The sequence below is a fragment of the Pygocentrus nattereri genome, chromosome 3, assembly GCF_015220715.1.
Source record: "Pygocentrus nattereri isolate fPygNat1 chromosome 3, fPygNat1.pri, whole genome shotgun sequence".
Taxonomy (NCBI): Eukaryota; Metazoa; Chordata; class Actinopteri; order Characiformes; family Serrasalmidae; genus Pygocentrus; species Pygocentrus nattereri.
In genome coordinates this window covers 15,821,844-15,844,200 of record NC_051213.1, presented here as the reverse complement: position 1 = coordinate 15,844,200, position 22,357 = coordinate 15,821,844, and the positions used below count along the sequence as shown (strand labels likewise).

The following is a 22,357-nucleotide window of genomic DNA, read 5'->3' as shown; positions in this document are numbered from 1 at the left end:
ATATCGATAACCAATTAGTATCACACTGACCAGGACACTTTCAGTTTGGATGCTGACTAAACAGAAGGCTCAGTCTCCCTCACTTTATCAACTGACTGGGCGGCTTTGTGAACACGAGCCTGGCGCAGCATCTCCTGATAGATGGCCATAAGAGGTTCCTGCAGGTTAGACAGCATGGCGTTGGGGTTACGCAGGGCCTGTGCTGTGTCCTCCACACAGCCCCGCTCCACTGCCTCATTAATGGCTATCACTGCTGCATGCACTGGACATAAGACAGGAACAGTAAGCCAAAGAGAGCAAAAACTGTGAACTCCACAGATGGATGGGGAAGACACCATTGCTATTTAATGAGGGCCAAGTTATGCTAGTTCAGGTACTTTAGTATTTCAGTTCAACTTCAGTAGCTTACTTTACAAAACAAAGACCATTTGGTTTATTTTAACTTTAGCTCCTCATTTACTGCGATTGAAATACATTTCTACAACTCCACAATTTTAGTCTGTTCATGAATATGCAGTTGGTAATGTTCACACTTGCTGGTCAGATCAAGCGATCAGTCCTGCTATTCCAGGAGCCAACATATGACTGGAATTTTAATTTTTTTGTCCAAAACACCAAATTTTTCCCAGGCACTCTAAGAAGCACCAACATTTCCTAGTGGAAAAAAAACTGCCTAATCTATATGCAAATAAACATTCACACAGACACCTGTAAAATCACCATCATGTTAAGCTTCGATTTGATGAACCTTACCAGCAGCCTCGTCTACTGACAGCTCATTGGCTAGGATTCCTCCAATCTTGCTGAAGGCTGGCATCTGGATACCATATTTATCCAGTTCCAGTTTCATGTTGTTGATCTCTTCCTCTGGGAGGGAAAAAAAAAGGTGAAAGGTGCCATCTCTTCAGGCCAACTGTGCTCATGACAACAAGCTGTCTAATGAGTCTAACACTGAAAATAACAGATCTTACCAGTGAACTTGACTTTGCCATACAAGTCATGGATCTGAGGAGCCAGACCCAAACGAAAGAGGTAAAGGCTAGACAGAAAAAAAATGACAAGAGAAATAGGTAAAATATATTGCAGTATAATTCTAAATAAATCTCCATTGAAATTATTTTTTATAACTAGCATTAATTAGAATCAAAGAATTTTTATACAAGTCTTTGACAGAACAGCAGGTACAGACCTGAGAGCATGAATACAGTAGACAGTTCGGGGCATATTCTTCTTGTCATAGATGTCCGTGGTTTCAGGATAGAAAATCTAGGAAAGAAAAACATTACATTTATATTAAGGGTTGACAATATATTGATTATTATTTGCAGACATTATGAGGAGGATATTAGACACTCACTGACATGTTTATTTTCATACACATTTCATACACAGTCACCCATGGTGGAAATGATATTTAAATATTTTACACCACCACCACCACCTCACACAGAGAGACTGGGGTTTGATTTCTCATCCAGGTACAAAGCCACCGATATATTACTAGGAGAGATTAAGCAACACTTCCTAATGTTACTTTTGCACACAACTTTGAAGGGCTCTAAAAGGATCTAACAAACAATGTTTTACATTATATTAAATAAAAAAATTCAGAATTATTCAATTATCAGTGGTATAGCTAAAGGATGAGCTAATCCATATTTAGAGCTTTAACATATTTTATGGTCATTGCACACACAATACATAGATCATTGTGTGAACCCATTTTAAAATGCATATAAAGTGAAATTATTATGTTGATATTGTTGATTATTGATTGTCAGCCACAAAATATGATCAGTGACTTTTTTTTTGGTATCGCAAATTTTTACATGCCTGTGTGAAACAGTAGTTTTCAATGTACTAGGTACAGTTAAATAAATATCCATTTTGTTGTCTTAGACATTTTAACCAAAGGCTTATGTTTGAATGCAAATGACAAACATAAATAGCGACACTGATGCATATGTACTAAATTATTTCCCAAACAAATGGAATATTTACATAAAAAAGACATTTGTTCCCCAATAAGTTGTTTTCAGCAACAACAAGGTATCAGCATTTGTTTATCTTCAGCAGTCCTGTTCAAAAAAGCTTGCCAGATGGCTCCTCATGAAGCTGACTGAGAGAATGAGTTTGTAAAAATGCATCATGGGGGGGGGGGGCAACTTTCAAAAATAATCTAAAATAAAAAAAGTTTAACACTTTTCTGTCTCTGTATAATTCCATAGGTCTTATTCCACATTTTATGTCTTAATTTAAAATAGTAAAAACAAAGAAAACCCTTCTGTGATCGGGTGTGTATAAGCTTTTGATTTGATTTGCATATTCAATCAGTGAGAACATGCAGTCTCATTTTACCGAGGGTAGTCCGACCTCCGCCATTGCATTTCTCCAGTGGTTGATGTTATCAGTGTGACGGAACTGCAGGCCCACTGCCTGTAGACACAAAGATATAATGCTGATAAAACTGCATTTGTTTGAGTTTGTGGACAAGAAGGTATGCAATTGTGATTCTTTATTCTTCAAGCCTTTGAGCCATTTGGTACCATTAGGACTTAAAAACAACACTTCAACAGTAATGTAAATGTATGTTACTTTGGTGGACTCGTCTTTCTGAGACAGACCTTGTAACGTTCCTGGTCAATATCATAGATCTTTTTGATAGGAACTATATTTGGAGCAAAGCAGTGCCCAAGCTTTGCTAACAGAACTCCATTCCTCAGTGCCTCCTCAAGCTCAGTTGGTGCTGGGAGTTCCTCATCCAAACAGGCCTCCATCCACCTGAAAAATAAGTCAGTTACATTCAGAAAAAGCTGAAGTGGGAATAAGGATGTAAAGCAAGCAATGTTGTGTTGTCTTTATTCTTAGGAAGAAGAATACAGCTGTAGTCAAGCGCCGTCTTGCCTCTTTGCTTCCTCCAAGCGGCACAAATACTGGTACGCCACATTTTGAATGCGTTGCTCATCCATTTCTTCTGCAGTCAAGCGTTCATCTTTAAAAGAAAGCCCAGCAGGGCGGGTAGTACAAGCACATGGAGTGTAAGTACATATAGCTACACAACTAAGTGTCAACACAAGACTAAAATCACTATACAGCCCAAAAGTCACTAAATAGTCAGCCCAAATCACTATGCAGTAATTTAATCACAACAGAAGTCAGTGATGTTTAGAGCTGGGCAATATGGCAATATTTATCGTTATCGTGAACAATTACACTACAATACACTTTTCTGAGCTAAATAGCTACTAAATCAGCAACTTACAGCCGGACCGGTGTTGAACCCCGGATTCTCCCATTTCTGGTGTGGACCGAGCAAGCCGTATTTTCGAAAGGTTAGCTGGGTTAAGTTAACTATCTAGAACACAGACACTTTTTCGAGGTTACGAATGCTAAAGTTAGCTAGCTGGCTAGCAGTGCCCGTAAAACCAACAGCTACACCACAGACCCTATTAAAAGGAAGGTTTAAACTAGTTCGCGTTATCTAACGTTAGTTACGTTAGCGCAAATTATAAACTATGGTCTTTAAAAAAGACTTAGTAGTTCGGCGCCAAACTGCGACGAGGAAAGAGACCACCTGAAATGAAAAACAGCGCAGTGCCTGAATGTGGAAATGGCTGTTTACGTTTCAACAGGTTTGAATGTCCCGCCGTGATCCAATTGGCTATCAGCCGGCCACGCCTCAGACACGCCGTGCATTGTGGTTAGTGTAGTTAACTATTTATAGCGCTGCTTCTTCGTTAAGGGACTTAAAAAAACAACGGTATATTAATCTGGATTAGCAAAAAATCTATATTAATGGCATAATATATATTTTCCCTTATTGTTGCATTCGGTTTGCCCCTTTTTCTTTTTTTGTCGGCAATTGTGTCTCTATGGAAACGGAGGTAAACAATCCTACGGTCAGCAGAGCAGATGTCAGCACCTGTCATGAGGAGGTTCATCAGTTAGTCAGCCTGGCGACGAATGTGTGTGTTCTATAAAACTCACCTCACCTTTTTCGGCATAAGAAGTAGCTGCATCATAAACTGAGGATTTCTGTGAAAATGCCAGAACTTACGAAAACAGTAAGTTGAAAAGTATAACGTTAGTGTTACTTCACTTAGCTAGCTAACGTTAGTGTACGAGCTAGCTAGTTAGCTGTCGTTAGCCACAGTAACCTATCTGAGTGAATTAGACTTAAGGCTTCAAAATCATATTAAAAAGCCGCTCATGATTAAAAAATAAATGTAGTTTACTGGATAATTCCTGTAATGCAGAACCCCTTATGAATGCTTTGGCGGCTGTGTGGGGACTGATACCTAAGACTAGTGATAAAACATTCATTAGTGAAGTGTGAATCCTAGCAGCTATTTACTACCACAGTGTCCGTGACGTTTATAGTTTGTATTAATACAATCTGTCTATGTACACCAGGATCAGATACTGCTATTAAGTTATAACCACTATAAACAATATGACAAATTTTGGGCAAATGTATCATTCTGTCCTAATTTCTCTTTTTAGCATTATGCATCTATACAACTGTAATCAATTGTTCCTGTCATGGCCTCTGATGGTTCGCCATCCCGAGATTCTCAAAAGACGAAAAAGAAGACCATTAGGAAAGGGAAGGAAGATGTTGAGCATGCACAGGTCCAGGTGAACATAGAGAGTCTTACAGCATCTGGACACCATGCTCTACAGCAAGGATACTACTCTGATGCCCTTGAATACTTCAAGAAAGCTTTCAAAGCTGCTGTGGAGGTAAAGTTTCATAACGGGGTAATTTGACAAACACTGAGCAGCTGATGATTAAATTAACCTCTTAACGTTTGCAAGTTTCATGAAAACACAGTTATACTGTGGCACTGCCGTAAATTATGTCCTTATTCCTCTTTCTTCAGCTTAAGGAGACAAAAGTGCAGCGGGCATGTGCCTTTAACCTTGGAGCAGCGTATGTAGAGGCAGGTAAGCCCCAGAAAGGGCTAGACTTTCTCTCACGAGCAGAACCGGGTGAGAGAGGAGAGCGGGTTGCAGACTTGCAGTTTAATCTCGCAGCAGCCCATGAAGCTCTGAAGGACTATGTCCAGGCAGCCAGGCACTACCTGCAGGCTGCACAACTGTACCGCTCACAGGGAGATGGGAGCAGTGAGGGGGACACCTGTATCAGATTGGCCCACTGTCACCTGCGCAGGAAGGTGAGTGTCACTGTTACAGAAAAGAAAGAGGATTTAGACTGTCATTATAACACAAACAAACCTTACACTCAATCTGAAGTCAAAATGAGTCTTTTTAAACTAGTTATTTCATGTTCCTGGTCATCTGCTCATATTAATGAATGATTGATTAATGAATGATTCATTATATTGCATAATTTAAAATGTTTGGTCTAAGTGGAATAATTTTTGCCTGCCTTTACAGCTTAGGAGTTTTAGTCATCATGCACCAGTGTATGGGAAAAAACTATATTCACCAATACTGCTCCCACCAGCGCTACATATCACTAAGCAAAACCACTGAATTAAGAAATAAGTGGGGTGCACTCATATGGGAATTGAGGGTAAATGCCAGTATCCAGTATTTTTCTATTTTTGGAGTCCAAGAGATCATAAGTGGACTTGCTATCTCTAGGGAGGTAGATGGAGCTCCCTCTTCCCATCACTCAGCATGATGCTGGTCAACTCTGGCATCTGTTAGCTAAGGTAACAGAATTGGCGGTAACTCTCCTTATTTAGCAGCAGTTTGAAACAGATGCAGTGATTCTTCAGGTTACTTAGACAAAGCTTATGCTAGGTTTTACTCTCTCAGTTTTGGTAGTTTCTTGTAGCTGGGGGAGAACTAACTAACAGGTATAATTGGACATGACTGAAAATGGGAGAAAATGAGAAAGCATGGGGAAAAATTGAGAATTTTGGATTGGATCCAGTGAAGCAAACTAACCTGTAACAGCCGTTACCAGCATGACAGTTATTATTGTGCATCTCTAAATTATCGGTTTGTCCAAAAACATAATTTACACAAAATTTCCTTTCCCTTAGTCTAGTCAATCAGTTAACAGATGTGTAGTCATCTCTTTTTTTGCTCCTTTTACTAAAGACTGATGATCTAACAAGACTTCGAAACTCATAGGTTAACATTATGCACACTACAAACCATGTCGAGCTGTTCAGTAATCTCAAACAGCGTTGCTTATGTGGTTTCTGAGACTGCATACCATGCTATTATCTATAAAAATGGAACAAAGTCTATATTAAATTCTGGCTTCAAATTTAGTCTGCTGCCACTGTTTGCGTACTGTTGCTAATTTTAATTGGTGACACTCATACAGTGTCAGAAATAACTTAAACAAATCTGCTCAACATTAACCTCAATTTGAGATGTGTGCGATGGCAACTTTAGCCTCATAGCTATAGCGCAAAACTAAAGAAGAAAACCTCAGACAACAAACTCTGATTTTGGGAGACACGTTGTGTTAATAGTTTTGTATTGTGTCTTTTTTATGCTATATTAGTCACTGGCCACAGATGCCATAGTCATACGAAATGCTAAAGCATGTTTATTTTTTGACACCATGGTGGCATCAGCCATCTTTTATGGAGTGGTCTGCTGGGGCAGCAGCATCTTAACTGTGGATAGGAAGAGACTTAACAGACTCATTAAGTGGGCTTGCTCTCTCCTGGGAAGTCCCCTATACCCTATACTATATGGGAGACCGGAGCCACACACCTATTGCATGTAAACTGTGAATTCATCACTACTTCCTGTGTGCAATATTATCGATATTCCATCCATTGGGCAGAAGGCAGGAAAAACCCTGGACAGGTCGCCAGTCTATCGCAGGGCAAAGAGACGTATACACCTATCACGTACCACGTATCACACCTGGTGCAATTTAGCATATCCAATAGTCCTGACTACATGTCTTTGGACTGTGAGAGGAAACCGGAGTAAACCCATGCAGACACACGGACAACATGCATACTCCACACAGAAAGGACCCTGTTCGCCTGGCCAGGCCATTCTTGCTGTGAGGCGAAAGCAGTACCCATTGCGGCACTGCTATATATTTATATTTTAATTATAAAATTATTTTACAATTTACAATTTAGCTTTTATTTTTTATCTTTAATATTAGAAATATTGTTTGTCTAGTCACCAGTAACAAATTATAACCTTGTTAAGTAGTTAATAAGGTTAATTACTTTGTTAATTCTCTTCTTGTTACTTCTTTATTTGAGTGCCCTTTGCTGCTGTAGCGCTGTGAATTTCCCTGTTGTGGGACTAATAAAGAATTATCTTATCTTGTCAGTGAAATTCTAATTGTTTTTGTATTGGTAATTCCAGACTTAAATGACACCAAATGACAAATATCTCTGCATGTTGCAGGAGTGGGCTGAGGCAGCAGAGAGTTACTTGCGTGCAGCAGAAAGCTATAAAGTGGCAGGAAAATCAGCCTCTGCTGCCATCGCCCTGAAAGATGCTGGGAACCATATGCTGCAGTGTGACCACTTCACATCAGATGATGTCATCGCTGTGCTGACAGAGTGCTTGGAACTGAGTGCCAACATCACAGAGCAAGAAACACTTGGTGAAGTATAAAACAGTTTGATGATTTGGCACTTTAATGCAGAGACAAAAATAAACCCTGCTCTTCTTTTAATACAATTATTTCTCATACCTGTTTTCATAGTTTTTTGACCAGTAAAAACAAGATCTAACAAAGCTAAAAAAACCCTTTGATTTTTACCTGTTTAGTTTGTCACAGACTGCCATTTTGTGCAGCAAAAAAAATTAATAGGAATATTCTTCATGGTAGTCTCTCTTTATTGTGACTCTGATTAAACAAATCAAAAACAGTGAAGGACTTAGCAGTGTGAATTCCGTTCTGAATGTGTGCTCCCAGTCACTCAGGTAAAATTGTAGTGGATCCAACAAAAAGGCAGCATTGTGTTTCTTTTTCTTTTTCCTATTATATAGTTATAGAAAAAAAGGTAGCACACAGAAAGTATGTGCTAATGTGGACATGCACACAGCCCAACTACTCTAGAAGTTAAAGGTGATAAAACTGTATGTATCTATCTGTAAGTCTCTGTATGTATCATTGACAATACATTAGGTAAGACTAATCTGAAATGTAGAGATGCACATTATATATAATTTATCATCTATATTTATCTATAACCTCAATGCAGCACATTTGATGCACCAGTTATGTACAATAAAGGGAAATAATGCTCTGTGATTATGTATAATCTGATGATCACACAGTATGTACCATACATGCAATATGCTGGAAATCACTTTTTATTAAGGGATCAGGATGTACAGAATACATGAAGTTACAGACAAAACTACTCCAATGTGATATTATTTTTAAGCAGAGAATAGAACACCCCAGTTACACCCATTGTACTGTCACTCCTACTACATGAACCATTTAGAGGCTAACAAACTTAGGGTAGAGAGCTAGACTATGGGCTTCTGCTCTCATTGACAAGGGGTCAAATATTTGCAAAGTTTTGATGTTAAAAATTAATTGAACATGTGTTAAAGAGGAATTCCACTGTGTTTTTGAAATTTTCTACATAACCATTGACATGTAAAGAAAAACATTCAGTGGCTTGATATAAAATGGTGCATTACAAATAAACTTACTGACTTTATTAACTATACAAAACAACCAGTAAATCTATGCATGTGTTCTGAGTTTAAATATGTAAAGTGGATAATGATAAAATAGTGGCCATGCCTGTATTAAAATAATTGGATTAACAAGACACTTTAGGCAAAAACATTCATCACAGAACTATCATAAAATAATGTTTCAGACATCAGGCAGCATATTCATAACCATTTCATGTAATAAGGTTCTGTGAGGGAGCTTTTAGGGGTGGATGTCTGGTTACGATCACCACCACTGTAAACAATTCTGACTCAGCAAGTTCCTACATATTAATACATTTAACATCAAACTACTCTGAGTGACTTTGTCTTAGTAATTAAATTATACCAACATTGTAAAACAGCACATACTTCATGCAGGTGTCCCACATAATGCTTGGAAGTCTTCCTACTGTAGTGTTTTTAAAGTCACTTGGTTTTGATTTTATTGTAAAATGATCTGTTTAACATGTAGAATTTGTTCTCTGGATTTTCCAGGTAAGCTGTATAATGCTGTGGGTCTGAGTTTCTCCCAGCTGAAGCTTTTTCCTGAGGCCACTGAGTGCTATGAGCTGGCTCTGCCTCTGGTCCACTCTACACCACGCAGGTTGGCTGTGGTGCTACAGAACCTGGGTGCGGTCCACAACATTCTGGCACAGTACCAGCAGTCCCTGGAATACCACAGAGAGGCAGCTGCTCTTCATGGTGAGCAAGTTAGAAACACCAGTACATCCCCAGTTTATGTGTGTCTAACAGGAACACAGTATGCAGCTGCCTCAGCCACTTCTTTATGTTTATCCATCCATCCATCCATCCATCCATTATCTTCCGCTTCTCTGGGGTTCGGGTCGCGGGGGCAGCATCCTAAGCAATGAAGCCCAGACCTCCCTTTCCCCAGCCACTTCCACCAGCTCTCCAAGGGGGATTCCGAGGCGCTCCCAGGCCAGCTGGGCGATATAGTCGCGCCAGCGTGTCCTGGGTCTTCCCAGGGGTCTCCTCCCAGGTGGACTCGCCTGTGACACCTCCCAAGGGAGGCGTCCAGGAGGCATCCTAACCAGATGCCCGAACCACCTCAGCTGGCTCCTCTCGACGTGAAGAAGCAGCGGCTCTACTCCGAGTCCCTCCCGGATGACTGAACTTCTCACCCTATCTCTAAGGGAGAGTCCAGACACCCTGCGGAGGAAACTCATTTCGGCCGCTTGTATTCGCGATCTTATTCTTTCGGTCATTACCCAAAGCTCATGACCATAGGTGAGGGTGGGAACGTAGATCGACCGGTAAATCGAGAGCTTTGCCTTATGGCTCAGCTCTTTCTTTACCACAACAGACCGGTAAAGAGCCCGCATCACTGCTGACCCAGCACCAATCCGCCTGTCAATCTCCCGCTCCCTTGTACCATCACTCGTGAACAACACCCCGAGATACTTGAACTCCTCCACTTGAGGCAAGAGCCTATCCCCGACCCAGAGAGGGCTCTCCACCCTTTTCCGCCTGAGAACCAAGGTCTCGGATTTAGAGGTACTGATTCTCATCCCAGCCGCTTCACACTCGGCTGCAAACCGATCCAGCGAAAGCTGAAGTTCGCGGCCTGATGTCCCCAATAGGACCACATCATCTGCAAACAGCAGCGATGTGACCCTGAGGTCACCAAACCGGACACCCTCCATCCCTTGACTGCGCCTAGAAATTCTATCCATAAAAATTATGAATAGAATCAGTGACAAAGGGCAGCCCTGACGGAGTCCAACTCTCACTGGGAACGAGTCTGACTTACTGCCGGCTATGCGAACCAAACTCCAGCTTTGTTTGTACAGGGCCTGAATGGCTCGTAGCAAAGAGCCATGTACCCCGTACTCCCGAAGCACCTCCCACAGAATACCCCGGGGAACACAGTCGAATGCCTTCTCCAGATCCACAAAGCACATGTGGACTGGTTGGGCAAACTCCCATGAACCCTCCAGAATCCTGGAGAGGGTGAAGAGTTGGTCCAGTGTTCCACGACCAGGGCGGAACCCGCACTGTTCCTCCTGGATCCGAGTTTCGACTATAAGCCGGACTCTCTTCTCCAGTACCCCTGCATAGACCTTGCCAGGGAGGCTGAGGAGTGTGATTCCCCTGTAGTTGGAACACACCCTCCGGTCCCCTTTTTTAAATAGAGGCACCACCACCCCAGTCTGCCAATCCAGTGGCACCGCCCCCGATGTCCACGCAATGTTGAAAAGGCGTGTCAGCCAAGACAGCCCCACAACATCCAGAGCCTTGAGGAACTCAGGGCGGATCTCATCCACCCCTGGAGCCTTGCCACCAAGGAGCTTCTTAACTACCTTAGCGACTTCAGCCTCAGTAATGGACAAGCCTATTCCCATGTCCCCAGACTCACTGGAGAACGTGTCGGTGGGATTGAGAAGGTCCTCAAAGTATTCCTTCCACCGCCCAATGACATCTTCAGTCGAAGTCAGCAGCACACCATCTCCACTATATACAGTGCTAGTGGCACACTGCTTTCCCCTTCTGAGTCGCCTGACGGTTTGCCAGAATCTTTTTGGAGCCGACTTAAAGTCACTTTCCAAGGCCTCACCAAACTCCTCCCATACACGGGTTTTTGCCTTGGCAACAACTGAAGCCGCAGATCGATTGGCCTGTCGATACATGCCAGCTGCCTCTGGTGTCCCACAGGCCAACCATGCCCGGTAGGACTCCTTCTTCAGCTTGACGGCATCTCTCACCTGGGGTGTCCACCACCGGGTTCGAGGATTACCGCCCCGACAGCCACCAACTACCTTACGGCCACAGCTACAGTCAGCCGCTTCAGCAATGGAGGAACGGAACATGGCCCATTCTGAGTCAATGTCCCCCACCTCCCCCGATATCTGGTCAAAGTTCTGACGGAGGTGTGAGTTGAAGATCAATCTGACAGGTTCTTCTGCTAGACGTTCCCAGCAAACCCTCACTATACGTTTGGGCTTGCCTGGTCTGACCGGCATCTTCCCCCACCACCTGATCCAACTCACCACCAGGTGGTGATCAGTTGACAGCTCAGCTCCTCTCTTTACCCGAGTGTCCAAAACACATGGCCGCAAGTCCGATGACACGACTACAAAGTCAATCATTGAACTGCGGCCTAGGGTGTCCTGGTGCCATGTGCACTTATGGACATCCTTGTGTTCAAACATGGTGTTCGTGATGGACAAACTGTGGTTTGCGCAGAAGTCCAAAAACTGAACACCACTCGGGTTCAGATCAGAGAGGCCATTCCTCCCAATCACACCCCTCCAGGTCTCACTGTCATTGCCCACGTGAGCGTTGAAGTCCCCCAGTAGGACAATAGAGTCTCCAGGAGGAGCACTTTCAAGCACCCTTCCCAAGGACTCTAAGAAGGCTGGGTACTCTGAACTGCTGTTCGGTGCATAAGCACAGACAACAGTCAGGACCCGTTCCCAAACCCGAAGGCGTAGGGAAGCTACCCTCTCGTCCACCGGAGAAAACCCCAACATACAGGTACCGAGTCGAGGGGCTATGAGAAAGCCCACACCTGCCCGCCGCCTCTCACCATGGGCAACTCCAGAAAAGAATAAAGTCCAGCCCCTCTCAAGGAGATTGGACCCAGAGCCCAAGCTGTGTGTTGAGGTGAGCCCGACTATATCTAGCCGGTATCTCTCAACCTCGCGCACCAACTCAGGCTCCTTCCCCGCCAGTGAGGTAACGTTCCAAGTTCCAAAAGCCAGTTTCAGCAACCGAGGAGCAGAACGCCAAGGCCCACGCCTTCGGACACTGCCCGATCCACAATGCACCGAACCCCTACTACTGCCCCTCCCATTGGTGGTGGGTCGATGGGAGGGTCTTTATGTTTATATATCCAGAATATATTTGATATTCAGATTTGTTCTTTCTCTCTCTGAAATACACACAAACCCATGTAAACATTTTTTCACAGAAGTTAAATTTGCTAATATGCTTTTTAAGAACTGAGTCACCTCTCCTGAAATAGCTCTAAGTGTGTGCTGTTATTGTGCTGCCCAGGTCAGCAGCAGCATCAGTGGAAATCAAATGTGTAGCTGCTGGCCTCATGTCAGTCTCAGGGGAGATTGAGAAAAGGCTTACGGCAGCATCCCTCTCTCTCCCTCTCTCTCTCTCTCTCTCTCTCTCTCTCTCTCTCTCTCTCTCTCTCTCTCTCTCTCTCTCTCTCTCTCTCTCTCTCTCTCTCTCTCCCTTTCTCTCTTTCTTTCTCAACACACAGATACTCACGTAGCTCAGGCTGCTTTTACATCAGAGCTTGTGCAGACAGAGGCTGGTGTGTGGCATTAGATCCACTGCTGTGTTTTATTGCCACGTCCCTCATGTTTTATGATAATTGTGTAGAAGGAATGTGTTTGGGTAGCAGAACGCAGACGGCTGAGAGATGAGGGTGACATGTTATACAAGGTACACCATAGTTTTCTGTGCAGTTTATATGGGCCTGTCCACAAGGCAATTCAGGAACATCAAATTTTTTTCAAAATTTCTGCATAATTAAATGGTGAAAATCTAAACAAGGTCATTCTGGGTGGGTTAACTTCAAATGTAACATTCTAGAGAAACTTACTGAGTCCAAATTGTTCACGGGGGTTGGTAATAAGAACCAGACAACTGAAAAGCTTAATGCCTAGAAAAGCTATCTAACAGAAAGTTATTACAGACGATGGTGACAAATACCATGCATGATACCTGAAACATAGTTTGTTGTTAGCTTTGAAGTAAATTGTATGTTTAAAATATATATTTAAAAATGCATGTAGTGCAGAGAGACACACCACCGCTGTAAAGAAATTTAAGTCTGTGATTTTCTTTACAATGCAGCATTTCACATCAAGTTATTGCGAATAACTTTGTTTACATCTCAACAATTTATTTATACAGAAGTAAAAAAACACAGTTAAGTTCCCCTCAGCTCAACTGAAGCACAATAAATGACTCATAATCATGTGTACTGATGCAGAGGTGGGTAGTACACTGTATATTTCCTTGTTGAGATAAATTGTTAGAATACACTTTTTTAAACATATCATACTTCTATAATACTGAACTACCTCATGCATCATAAAGACAAATTAAGATCAATTATTGAGAATCTGTACAACAACCACAACCAATAATTAGTGTATAGTAACTGCACAAGCTGTAAAGTAAGTGTCTGATTGGATGTTGAGTCATAATGCTACTGTTTATTCATGTTTTCATTATTATTTTTTTACCAACCATTTCCTCCTGTCCCCCCTTCCTGTGCCACTAATGTTTTGCTGGTGCCTTCTGTCCATTCTAACTTCCATATATCTTCAAGTATCACAGTGTTCTGTTTTTGCTTGATTTGATATTATTGTTTATGGTACTAGTTATCTGCGCCATGCTGTGTTGGCAGGATCACTGGGCAGCCGTCGGGCTCAGGGCCGCTGTTTCTGTAATCTTGGCTATGCTCTCAGTGAGCTAGGGGAGCTGGAGGAAGCCGGAGAGAGCTACCTACATGCTCAGCAAGCTTTTAAAGACAGTGGTATGTACCTTCATTTCTCAGTATTTTCATGCAATGTGATGCTTCAGGATCACAATCACATTTATAACCTGTAAACCCCTAAGCTTTTTATGCACTTTATAATATTAGGAATTATTATTCGGTAACTTGAATAAATTATTCAGTAATGAAAATGAAGGTAATATGAAGTTGTATAGTTATGAGAGTGAGGAACTGAAGTGTGGGCCCATATATTGGTCCTTTGGGCTTAAAAATAGCCCACTTGCCATCCCACTTCTCTCCATCCCTCTATCTTTCTCTTTTCTTCTACAGATGACTCCTCAGGGCAATGGCAGTCTTGTGAAGGACTGGCTGGGATCAGAATGAGAATGAGAGAGCCAGAGAAAGCCATTATCTATTACAAACAAGCCCTAGCACTGCTCTCCAAATGCAAGGTTAGAGGCCTGCTCCCAAGTAGAGTTCATTAAAGTTTCATTTAAATACTCCTACCTTTGCATTCAGGTACAGTGGCCTCAATAAAGTGTTTGGACACATTAACAATTAAACCACTGGTAAAGTTAAATTAGATTTTTTAGGTTACTTTATAAAATGTTTAACTACAAAATACTTTAACTAATACTAATAACTAAAATAGTTTTAGAGAGACACTTTTAGCACAACATCAAACTGATGGTAGACTCTGGAAAAGAATTCTAACCAGAATGCACTAAGAGTACTGTAAAACATACAGGTGAAATATCAAAGTCTGGTGCTGTTTTTCTTACAGCTGTGTATAACATAAATGTAGAAGAAACAAAGGCATTTTGGATGTAAAGTTGTCAAAGTCAGCAAAGAAACCACTCAAACTATAAAAATTAGCACCAGCTGCCTCTTGAAACAACAGACAATTACAGTTTTGGAATGGTCTGTTTAAAATACTGGTCTGTTTAAAAATGCTACTTACCTTGACATTGTATACCATAAAAGTGAATATATTGTACCATGATATGGATGACATGAATTTTATCACATACCATTATGTTGTCTCATTGTTTAGCTAATGGTGGACATACCAACAACATTTTTCACCATGAGCTCATCCTCAAAACTGCATTTTTACCCTCTACTTTTTCTGATCGATTATATATGGGTAATTGGTCAATATATTGAATTGGTCAATATTTTTTGCTTCTAGGATGTCTCTATCTCTGTGCAAGAACATCTGGTCAATAAGTTGAGTGCAGCTTTGCAGCTGAAGCTGGCCATGCAGCAGGTGAACTTCTACACTGGGGTCATCATATTGAGCTCTGTGGCTATGTTGCTTTAGTCCAATTACAGCATAGATTTAGCACTGAATCATCATTCTTGTCATAAAAATGCCAAGTGCAGTGATATGTTGAAATGCCAGACTGGAGTCTGAACATTTAGCTGTGTTATAACATATTCCCATACAGAGAGCCCACCCTGCACGACGAGCCATCCAGGAGAGAAGCTTCCACAGGCCGCAGTTACAGTAATACCACACAGCACTGATAATACTGCATCTACTTTTAGATGGAGTTAACCATTCTTAAGATGACTCTTTATGTACTATTACAGTGTGTTAAATGTAGGTGTTTGAAAATGCATCAGTGCATCGAGATGCATGAGTCTGAAGATGGTTAAGTTTGTGAAGTATATGGTAGTTTTTACCAGAATAAAATGAAAGCTATTTCCAAACATGAAAGTAAAAACTGCTTGGAGCACAATTTTTATTATCTGTATTTAATTACTGTGTAGATACCCCCTCCAGGCACATTTGTTCTGTGTATGTTTTTAAAATAATTGTTGTTCCTACCAAAATAACAGAATAGAATGAAATTGTGAGGAAATTTGAGCAGAGCACTGAATAAAAGAGAATTGTAATTAAATTGAGAGGTCAGAAATGTACAAACCTGGTTATATCCTGGTTATCTGTCTTCAGATAATGAGATTTGTAAGAGAGTTATTAGGCTTTAGCATGCACAAATCCTTTCTAATCATACTGTATTCCCTTAGCATGACTGACACGAGAAATGTGGATGAAACTGTGGATGAGCATCGAAGGAGAGAAGTGCTGAATAGCCAAAGGATAGAGGATAGCTCCCAGGGTAAGGGACCAGACCACGCTGACCAGTTCCAAACTGAAATCTGTAAATTGTAAGGGTGTAACAAGACACATATTTTAAAGTGTGATGTGGCTGAGGTCATGATTTAAATTATTTTTCAACATTTTGTGCTCTAAATATATAAAGCTCTAATACTGTACTGCAGATTGTAATTGCTTTTTTATTGTTAAATAAATGTTCTCAGTGTATTACTGTTCTGGCCCAAAACTGACAACCCATAGTATTTACAAACAACTTCAGAAAAAGCCCAGCTATTTGAACAGGTTGTATGTGTTAGCCCATACCCCTCTCCCCTCCTCTCCCTTTACTGTAATTGGCAATTGTTTCCGCAAAAGACAAATGAGAGACCTTCAGATAAGCCTGAATCACTGAAACAGTTTAAATTACAATGCACTTTTTGAACATTTCAAAAATTTTTAGATTTTTCAATACTGTATTGAAATTGTTACATCTGTGCATTTGGCCATTCAGTGTGATAGTATGCCATATGACCTGTGTTTTCTACCACAGTAGATTTTACTAAACAATGGAGACCGACAGATATATATGGACGCAGGAAACCCCATGGAGACATGATGATACCATCAAGAATTACGAAAACAGATCAGCCTGCTTACCTGAATGCACTACCAGAGGCCAATAGGTATATACACCGATCAGCTATAACAAATTCTTGTTTCTATACTCATGGTCTAATTTATCAGCTCTATGTATCATATAGGTGCATTCTGTAGTTCTACAATTACAGACTGTAGTCCATCTGTTTCTCTGCATGCTCTATTAGCCCCCTTTTACTCTGTTGTTCAATGGTCAGGACCCCCATGGACCAAGTATTATTTGGGTGGTGGATCATTCTGGATGTGGAACATACTGATGTGGTGGTGGTCTGTAAGTGTGTGCTGTTCTGGTACGAGTGGATCAGACACAGCAGTGCTGCTGGAGTTCTTACACACCTCAATGTCACTGCTGGACCGAGAATAGTCCACCAACTAAAAACGCCCAGCAAGCAGCGTCCTGTGGGCTGCATCCTGTGACCACTAATGAAGGACTAGAGGATGACCAACGCAAACTGTGCAGCAAACTGTGCTAAAAACTTTAGCAGCGCTGCAGTGTCTGATCCACTTGTACAAGCACAACACACACTAACACACCAACACCATGTCAGTGTTACTGCAGTGCTGCAAATGATCCACCACCCAAATAATACCTGCTCTGTGGTGGTTCTGTGTGGGTCCTGACCTTTTAGAGAACAGGGTAATAGGCAGTGGTGGACGAAGTACACAAATCATGTACATGAGTTAAAGTAGAGATACCCAAGGTAAAATATTACTCCAGTGAAAGTAAAAGTCCTTACTCTAGACCTCAACTTGATTTTTTATTTGCCTTCAAATGTACTTAAGTATCAAAAGTAAAAGTACTAAAAGATTAATTATGACTCTGATGTCCAGTTATCATTTTTATAACAAGACTCACTTCATGAACTCATTTTAGGTGAAAATACTCCAGTGATTCTCTTGGTAAACCAGTCTTTTAATAGAATGTCATTAATTAGTCTGACACTGATCTCTATTAAAATGATGTGATTGTAAGACACAAAACACTGAACCGAATCCCTCTGAAACAACTTTTTACAAACAAGCAAAGATTCAGTTTAAGATTACTTTGTAACTTAGTTACAAATTGAATAAAATCTTGCTTTAAACTCAGGTTCACAAATTAGTTTGTACTCTATTGATCTGTAGGTCTCTGTTCATAAACTAACCAAAACTAATTTACTATAAAATGAAAGTGTTTATATAAATTTAGAAAGAAAGAAACATGCCAGTCACAACTGCATATGTGTATATATTTCTATATTGTGCTCTATTTACACAATGTTAGGTTAGTTCCATAGCTTAGGTAGACATATGTGCTCCCAAATTTTTACGCTGCTGCACTGACGTTGAACTGTGTGCTTGCACTGGGTCGGTATGACCAACAGGTCAAAACTAGCTCAGAACAAAGTGACCGCTGTGCCCCGATTGGTGCTCTTGCTTTGCACTTCTTTTGTTTTGACATGTTACATTTTTATACACACAAAAACCAAAAGGAACGACAGATTTCTCAAAATGTAGTGGAGTAAAAAGTCAGATATTTGACTTTGAAACGTCGTGGAGTGAAAGTAAAAAGTCACCCAAAATGGAAATACTTAAGTAGAGTACAGATACACGAAAAACTACTTAAGTACAGTAACGAATTACATTTACTTAGTTACTGTCCACCACTGGTAATAGGTAGTTAACAAAGTACACAGAGGAACAGATGGAATATAGTAAGTGGAGCTGATAAAATGGACAATGAGTTGTAGACACAACAAAGGGGTTATAATGTTATGGCTGTGCGGTTTTCTTTCTCTGTCTCTGTCTCTATATATATTTATAAAAAATGTGTGTAGCTATATGCATATATAATGTTACTAGACACTAATATGGTTTAGTCTGTCTATTTATTTCAACAGTCTGGAAAGCCAATAGTTTTCATTTACATTTTTATCTTGCTGTATATAAAGCTTCTTTACTTTGGAACCAAATGGGCTTCGTTGGCATATAATTGCTGCAACAGCTGAATGATTGGGAACAATAAACAACAGCCTAGTTCCTACGTATTTCACAAACACAACACTTTGCTGAGATTTACAAGAGATGCATTTGGTGCCAAGACAATTATAGTGACCATTCAGCTGTTGACGCAATAATACAAGTCTTTCCTTTTCTTTAGTAGCTTATAGTTATTTCAGAATAACTATAGCTGCAGTTCACCTTGCTCTCTCTGCTCAACCTCTAAGGATTTTGTATGAAAGACAGCATTGATTTACCACAAACTTAAACATCTAAAAGTCATCAATACACTGTCAGACATTGTTAACACAGATTTTAAAAAAACTATGGCAACTGAATGGTCCTTGTTAGCAGTTTTCTCTGAAAAAAAGGTACTGAACCCTCAAGGGTACGTCTTCAGTACCTTTAGCCAGGGAACATAATTGTTCCATATTCTATTGCAGTTATATTTTTAGGTTTTTTTGTTCAGTCAGTGTAAACATGTGTAAAAAATTGTTGAGACCATATATATCTACAGTTGTGACCTTTACATATACCCTTAGATCCTATTGATTGTTTTACTCTACTAAAATAAATAGTTACACTTTTATTTTGTGATTCCCCTGTAGATGCTTTGTAGATACTCAATTTGTTTTAATATTCAATTAAATGTTTATAAATGCAACTAAACATAAGTCTATTAACCCTTAACCTAAACCTAATCTTAGAAACCTAATCTAATCTAAAACCCAACGCTAGTTTCACCAGATTATTATTATTCACCAGTTTATTTACAATAATGTAGATAGTCTGTAGATAGTCTGAAATAAAATGTACCACAGTTCATTAATACTGTTACATTAGCCTTGATACTAGCAGACATTCCTGGATATGCTACAATTATACTGTCTAACTAAGCGTAACATGATGGGTTATAGCCTGCTTAGTCATCTAATAATGTCTGGCAGACAGTATTAGAACATTTCCTATTCTGTAGCTTGTATAATTCCCTGTAATTAAATGAGCTATTAGCAAAGGTGTTCGATTAAGAGTGGCAAAATAGGCTTTGCCCAGACAAAATCACCAAAGTCATTCTTAAGTATTTTGTGCATTTGGACAGTCAATGAATCTGATTTGTATTTTAGTAATATTAATACTCCCAAAATGCAGAAGGCTGATAGACCTGCTGTTTATTATATCTTTGCTGGCATGTCAAATGAACACTAAAACTCAAACTTTAACTCCGTTTCTTGTTTCCTGATTTATATAAATACAATGCTGAACTGTCCACATGTTTGACCTCAAAGTGTCGTTGAAGGGAAGGAAATTCCCCTAAAGACATTTGGTGTTACAGCCTACTTATTTGGCTTGTTTTGACAGAATAAGATCTAACATTGATTTTGTGATGTAAATGTCTTATCTGTGACAGGAATCTGAATAACACATATGAGAAATCTGATGTTCATTGTCAGAATCCCACAAATGCCCATATCATCTCAAAACAGGGTAAGTACACACACACACACACACACACACACACACACACACACATCAGACCTGATATATCAGTTTAGATCTGCTCATTATGTTACAATTAGAGCTGTCACCACTTATTATATTAGTAATTGATATCACTAACTGATGATTATTCAAGTAATTAGAGTTTTTAAAAAAAGGCCAAACAATATATTTTTAAGTTTTACCTGAACAATAACAAACTATGCGTAGCTTTTGAAAGAATCAAAAATCCTTTATAAGAAGATGATATAAGAAAAATTATCGGCAACGCCTCTTACAACATTAATCTGAGCAGATATTAGCGATCTCTGCATACTATTGGTATTGGGAGATCATATCACAGCTAATTTTTGGTTTTTGGTCACAGCATCACAACAAAAAACCATCTGGGTGAGGATTACAAAAACATAAAAAATGCATCCAAAATGAACAGTTAGCATGACAATAACATGCTATTACACACACAGAAACTTTTTTGAAGAGAAATAATGAAAAATAAGAGCAATAAGAGGTGACAAACAGAAATCAAAAGCACCGTGTATTCAGGGTGGCTCTGCCTCCCAGTGCTACAATATTTATGACACTGTAAGTTAAGTTTCTGCTGTTTATTTGAGTTTAAGAAGTGTAATAACAGAACTGACAATGATATTATATAAATTCTAAATATAAAATCATATCAGCAGATATTATTGGTTGTCTGAATTTTAAGCCCTCTAAAATGAATATTTTATTTTATTTTCATATTGGTTTGTCTTTATAAAAATACATAAAAACTTCATAACAAATATGAAAGCACTGTGTGGCAAGACATATATATAAATGAGTGTGTCTATCAGGTGCTTATATTAATTTAATATTGAAAATATGCAGTATTATCATGCAATTTCCCAGGTAGTCACTACTGATTCAGTCAATTTGAGTAAATTTTTCAATCAAGTAATTGGGTTTCATGAAGTACTATTGACAGCTCTTACTGAGATACTTAAATATTGCAGTATTGTGTGTCATGCGTGTGTGGTTGCATTAAAGAGCGTGTATTATTGGACTGATTTCACTGGACTGATATGTGCTGAAAAATCTTTTCTTGCTGTAGATCAGCCCGTGTGTGACAGCTCTAAGCAGAATCCGGATGAGTTAACTAGGTATGCATCTTTTCTCCTGCTGAGATGCTGCACTGGTGAACCAGATGTGAGATCTGATGAATGATGCCCTCATGTGTCTATTTTTAGTGAGCCGCTGTTGGTGGAAAGCACTGAGATCTCGCCCCCTGCACTGCTTGACAGCGGGGACACCACACCCTTACAAAGAAGATTAAAGTCTAGATTTTGTACAGTTATGTGACCTCTGCCGGATTGTATTTGACTGTCCTTTACTGTGGAACAATGCCCGTTCACTGCAAAAAAAAGGATTGTTGATTTTTTTTTTCAGTGAGAACCTGAGCTGAGATCTCTCTGGAGAAGGGAGGACAACTTTGCTCTATTATTAATATTGACTGAATCTGCTGATGCCATATGAAAATCTGATCTAGGCACAGTGCTGTCGGCGCATGAAAGAATTGTTGATTCTCTTGGACTGATATTCTAAGCATCAATAAGCACCTTCTGCGAATAAGGAAGATATAATACATCAAACGATGACACCAATTACATAGCATTTCCTGTCATGTCCATGTGATGGAACATTGCCAGAGATTGGACTTTGACACTTACTATAAATGAATACTCTACCTGTGTCCACAGCAGCAGTGCCTCTTGATATTTTTCTCATCTCGCTCTGTGACTTTTCTAGTGGAACATTCTTTATGCAGGCTTTGCTCTGTTACACTCACATCATAAAAAAACAGCATCTGTGATTGGCACTGCTTCAAGATACTGCAAGTGAAAACTCAGCCTGATTGTTGTTTGCATGTTGAATTGCTTTTCTGGGATTACAATATTGGAATATTTAAGACACTTTGATCACAGATTTGGAAAATACATATTTTGAAATCTGTT

General features: G+C 40.0%; 2 protein-coding genes across 3 annotated transcripts in view; one reads left to right on the top strand and one right to left on the bottom strand.

Annotated features, from left to right (window-relative positions):
- The window catches only part of iqgap3 (IQ motif containing GTPase activating protein 3), a 19,003-nt gene extending 15,707 nt beyond the window's left edge, over positions 1–3,296 (bottom strand). Inside the window, exons 1-8 of the mRNA XM_017713092.2 lie at positions 3,263–3,296; positions 2,905–2,992; positions 2,625–2,781; positions 2,359–2,436; positions 1,190–1,266; positions 972–1,039; positions 754–867; positions 84–262 (exon numbers count right to left, since the gene is read on the bottom strand). Of these exons, the coding sequence (XP_017568581.1) occupies positions 84–262; positions 754–867; positions 972–1,039; positions 1,190–1,266; positions 2,359–2,436; positions 2,625–2,781; positions 2,905–2,992; positions 3,263–3,296 (795 nt within the window). The remainder of the gene's footprint in view (positions 1–83; positions 263–753; positions 868–971; positions 1,040–1,189; positions 1,267–2,358; positions 2,437–2,624; positions 2,782–2,904; positions 2,993–3,262) is intronic.
- Positions 1–22,357, top strand: part of LOC108436552 (tetratricopeptide repeat protein 24) — a 22,662-nt gene extending 305 nt beyond the window's left edge. The window contains exons 2-15 of one of the 2 annotated variants that reach the window (XM_037536947.1): positions 2,869–2,936; positions 4,504–4,743; positions 4,884–5,177; positions 7,366–7,567; positions 9,139–9,345; positions 14,036–14,164; positions 14,456–14,577; positions 15,318–15,395; positions 15,577–15,635; positions 16,160–16,251; positions 16,780–16,912; positions 20,275–20,351; positions 21,457–21,505; positions 21,593–22,357. In XM_037536947.1, coding sequence (XP_037392844.1) covers positions 4,543–4,743; positions 4,884–5,177; positions 7,366–7,567; positions 9,139–9,345; positions 14,036–14,164; positions 14,456–14,577; positions 15,318–15,395; positions 15,577–15,635; positions 16,160–16,251; positions 16,780–16,912; positions 20,275–20,351; positions 21,457–21,505; positions 21,593–21,704 — 1,755 coding nt within the window. In that variant the 5' untranslated portion in view covers positions 2,869–2,936; positions 4,504–4,542 and the 3' untranslated portion in view covers positions 21,705–22,357. Of the gene's footprint in view, positions 1–2,868; positions 2,937–3,813; positions 4,065–4,503; positions 4,744–4,883; positions 5,178–7,365; positions 7,568–9,138; positions 9,346–14,035; positions 14,165–14,455; positions 14,578–15,317; positions 15,396–15,576; positions 15,636–16,159; positions 16,252–16,779; positions 16,913–20,274; positions 20,352–21,456; positions 21,506–21,592 lie in introns of those variants that run through there. The other variant, XM_017713094.2, reaches the window with a different exon arrangement.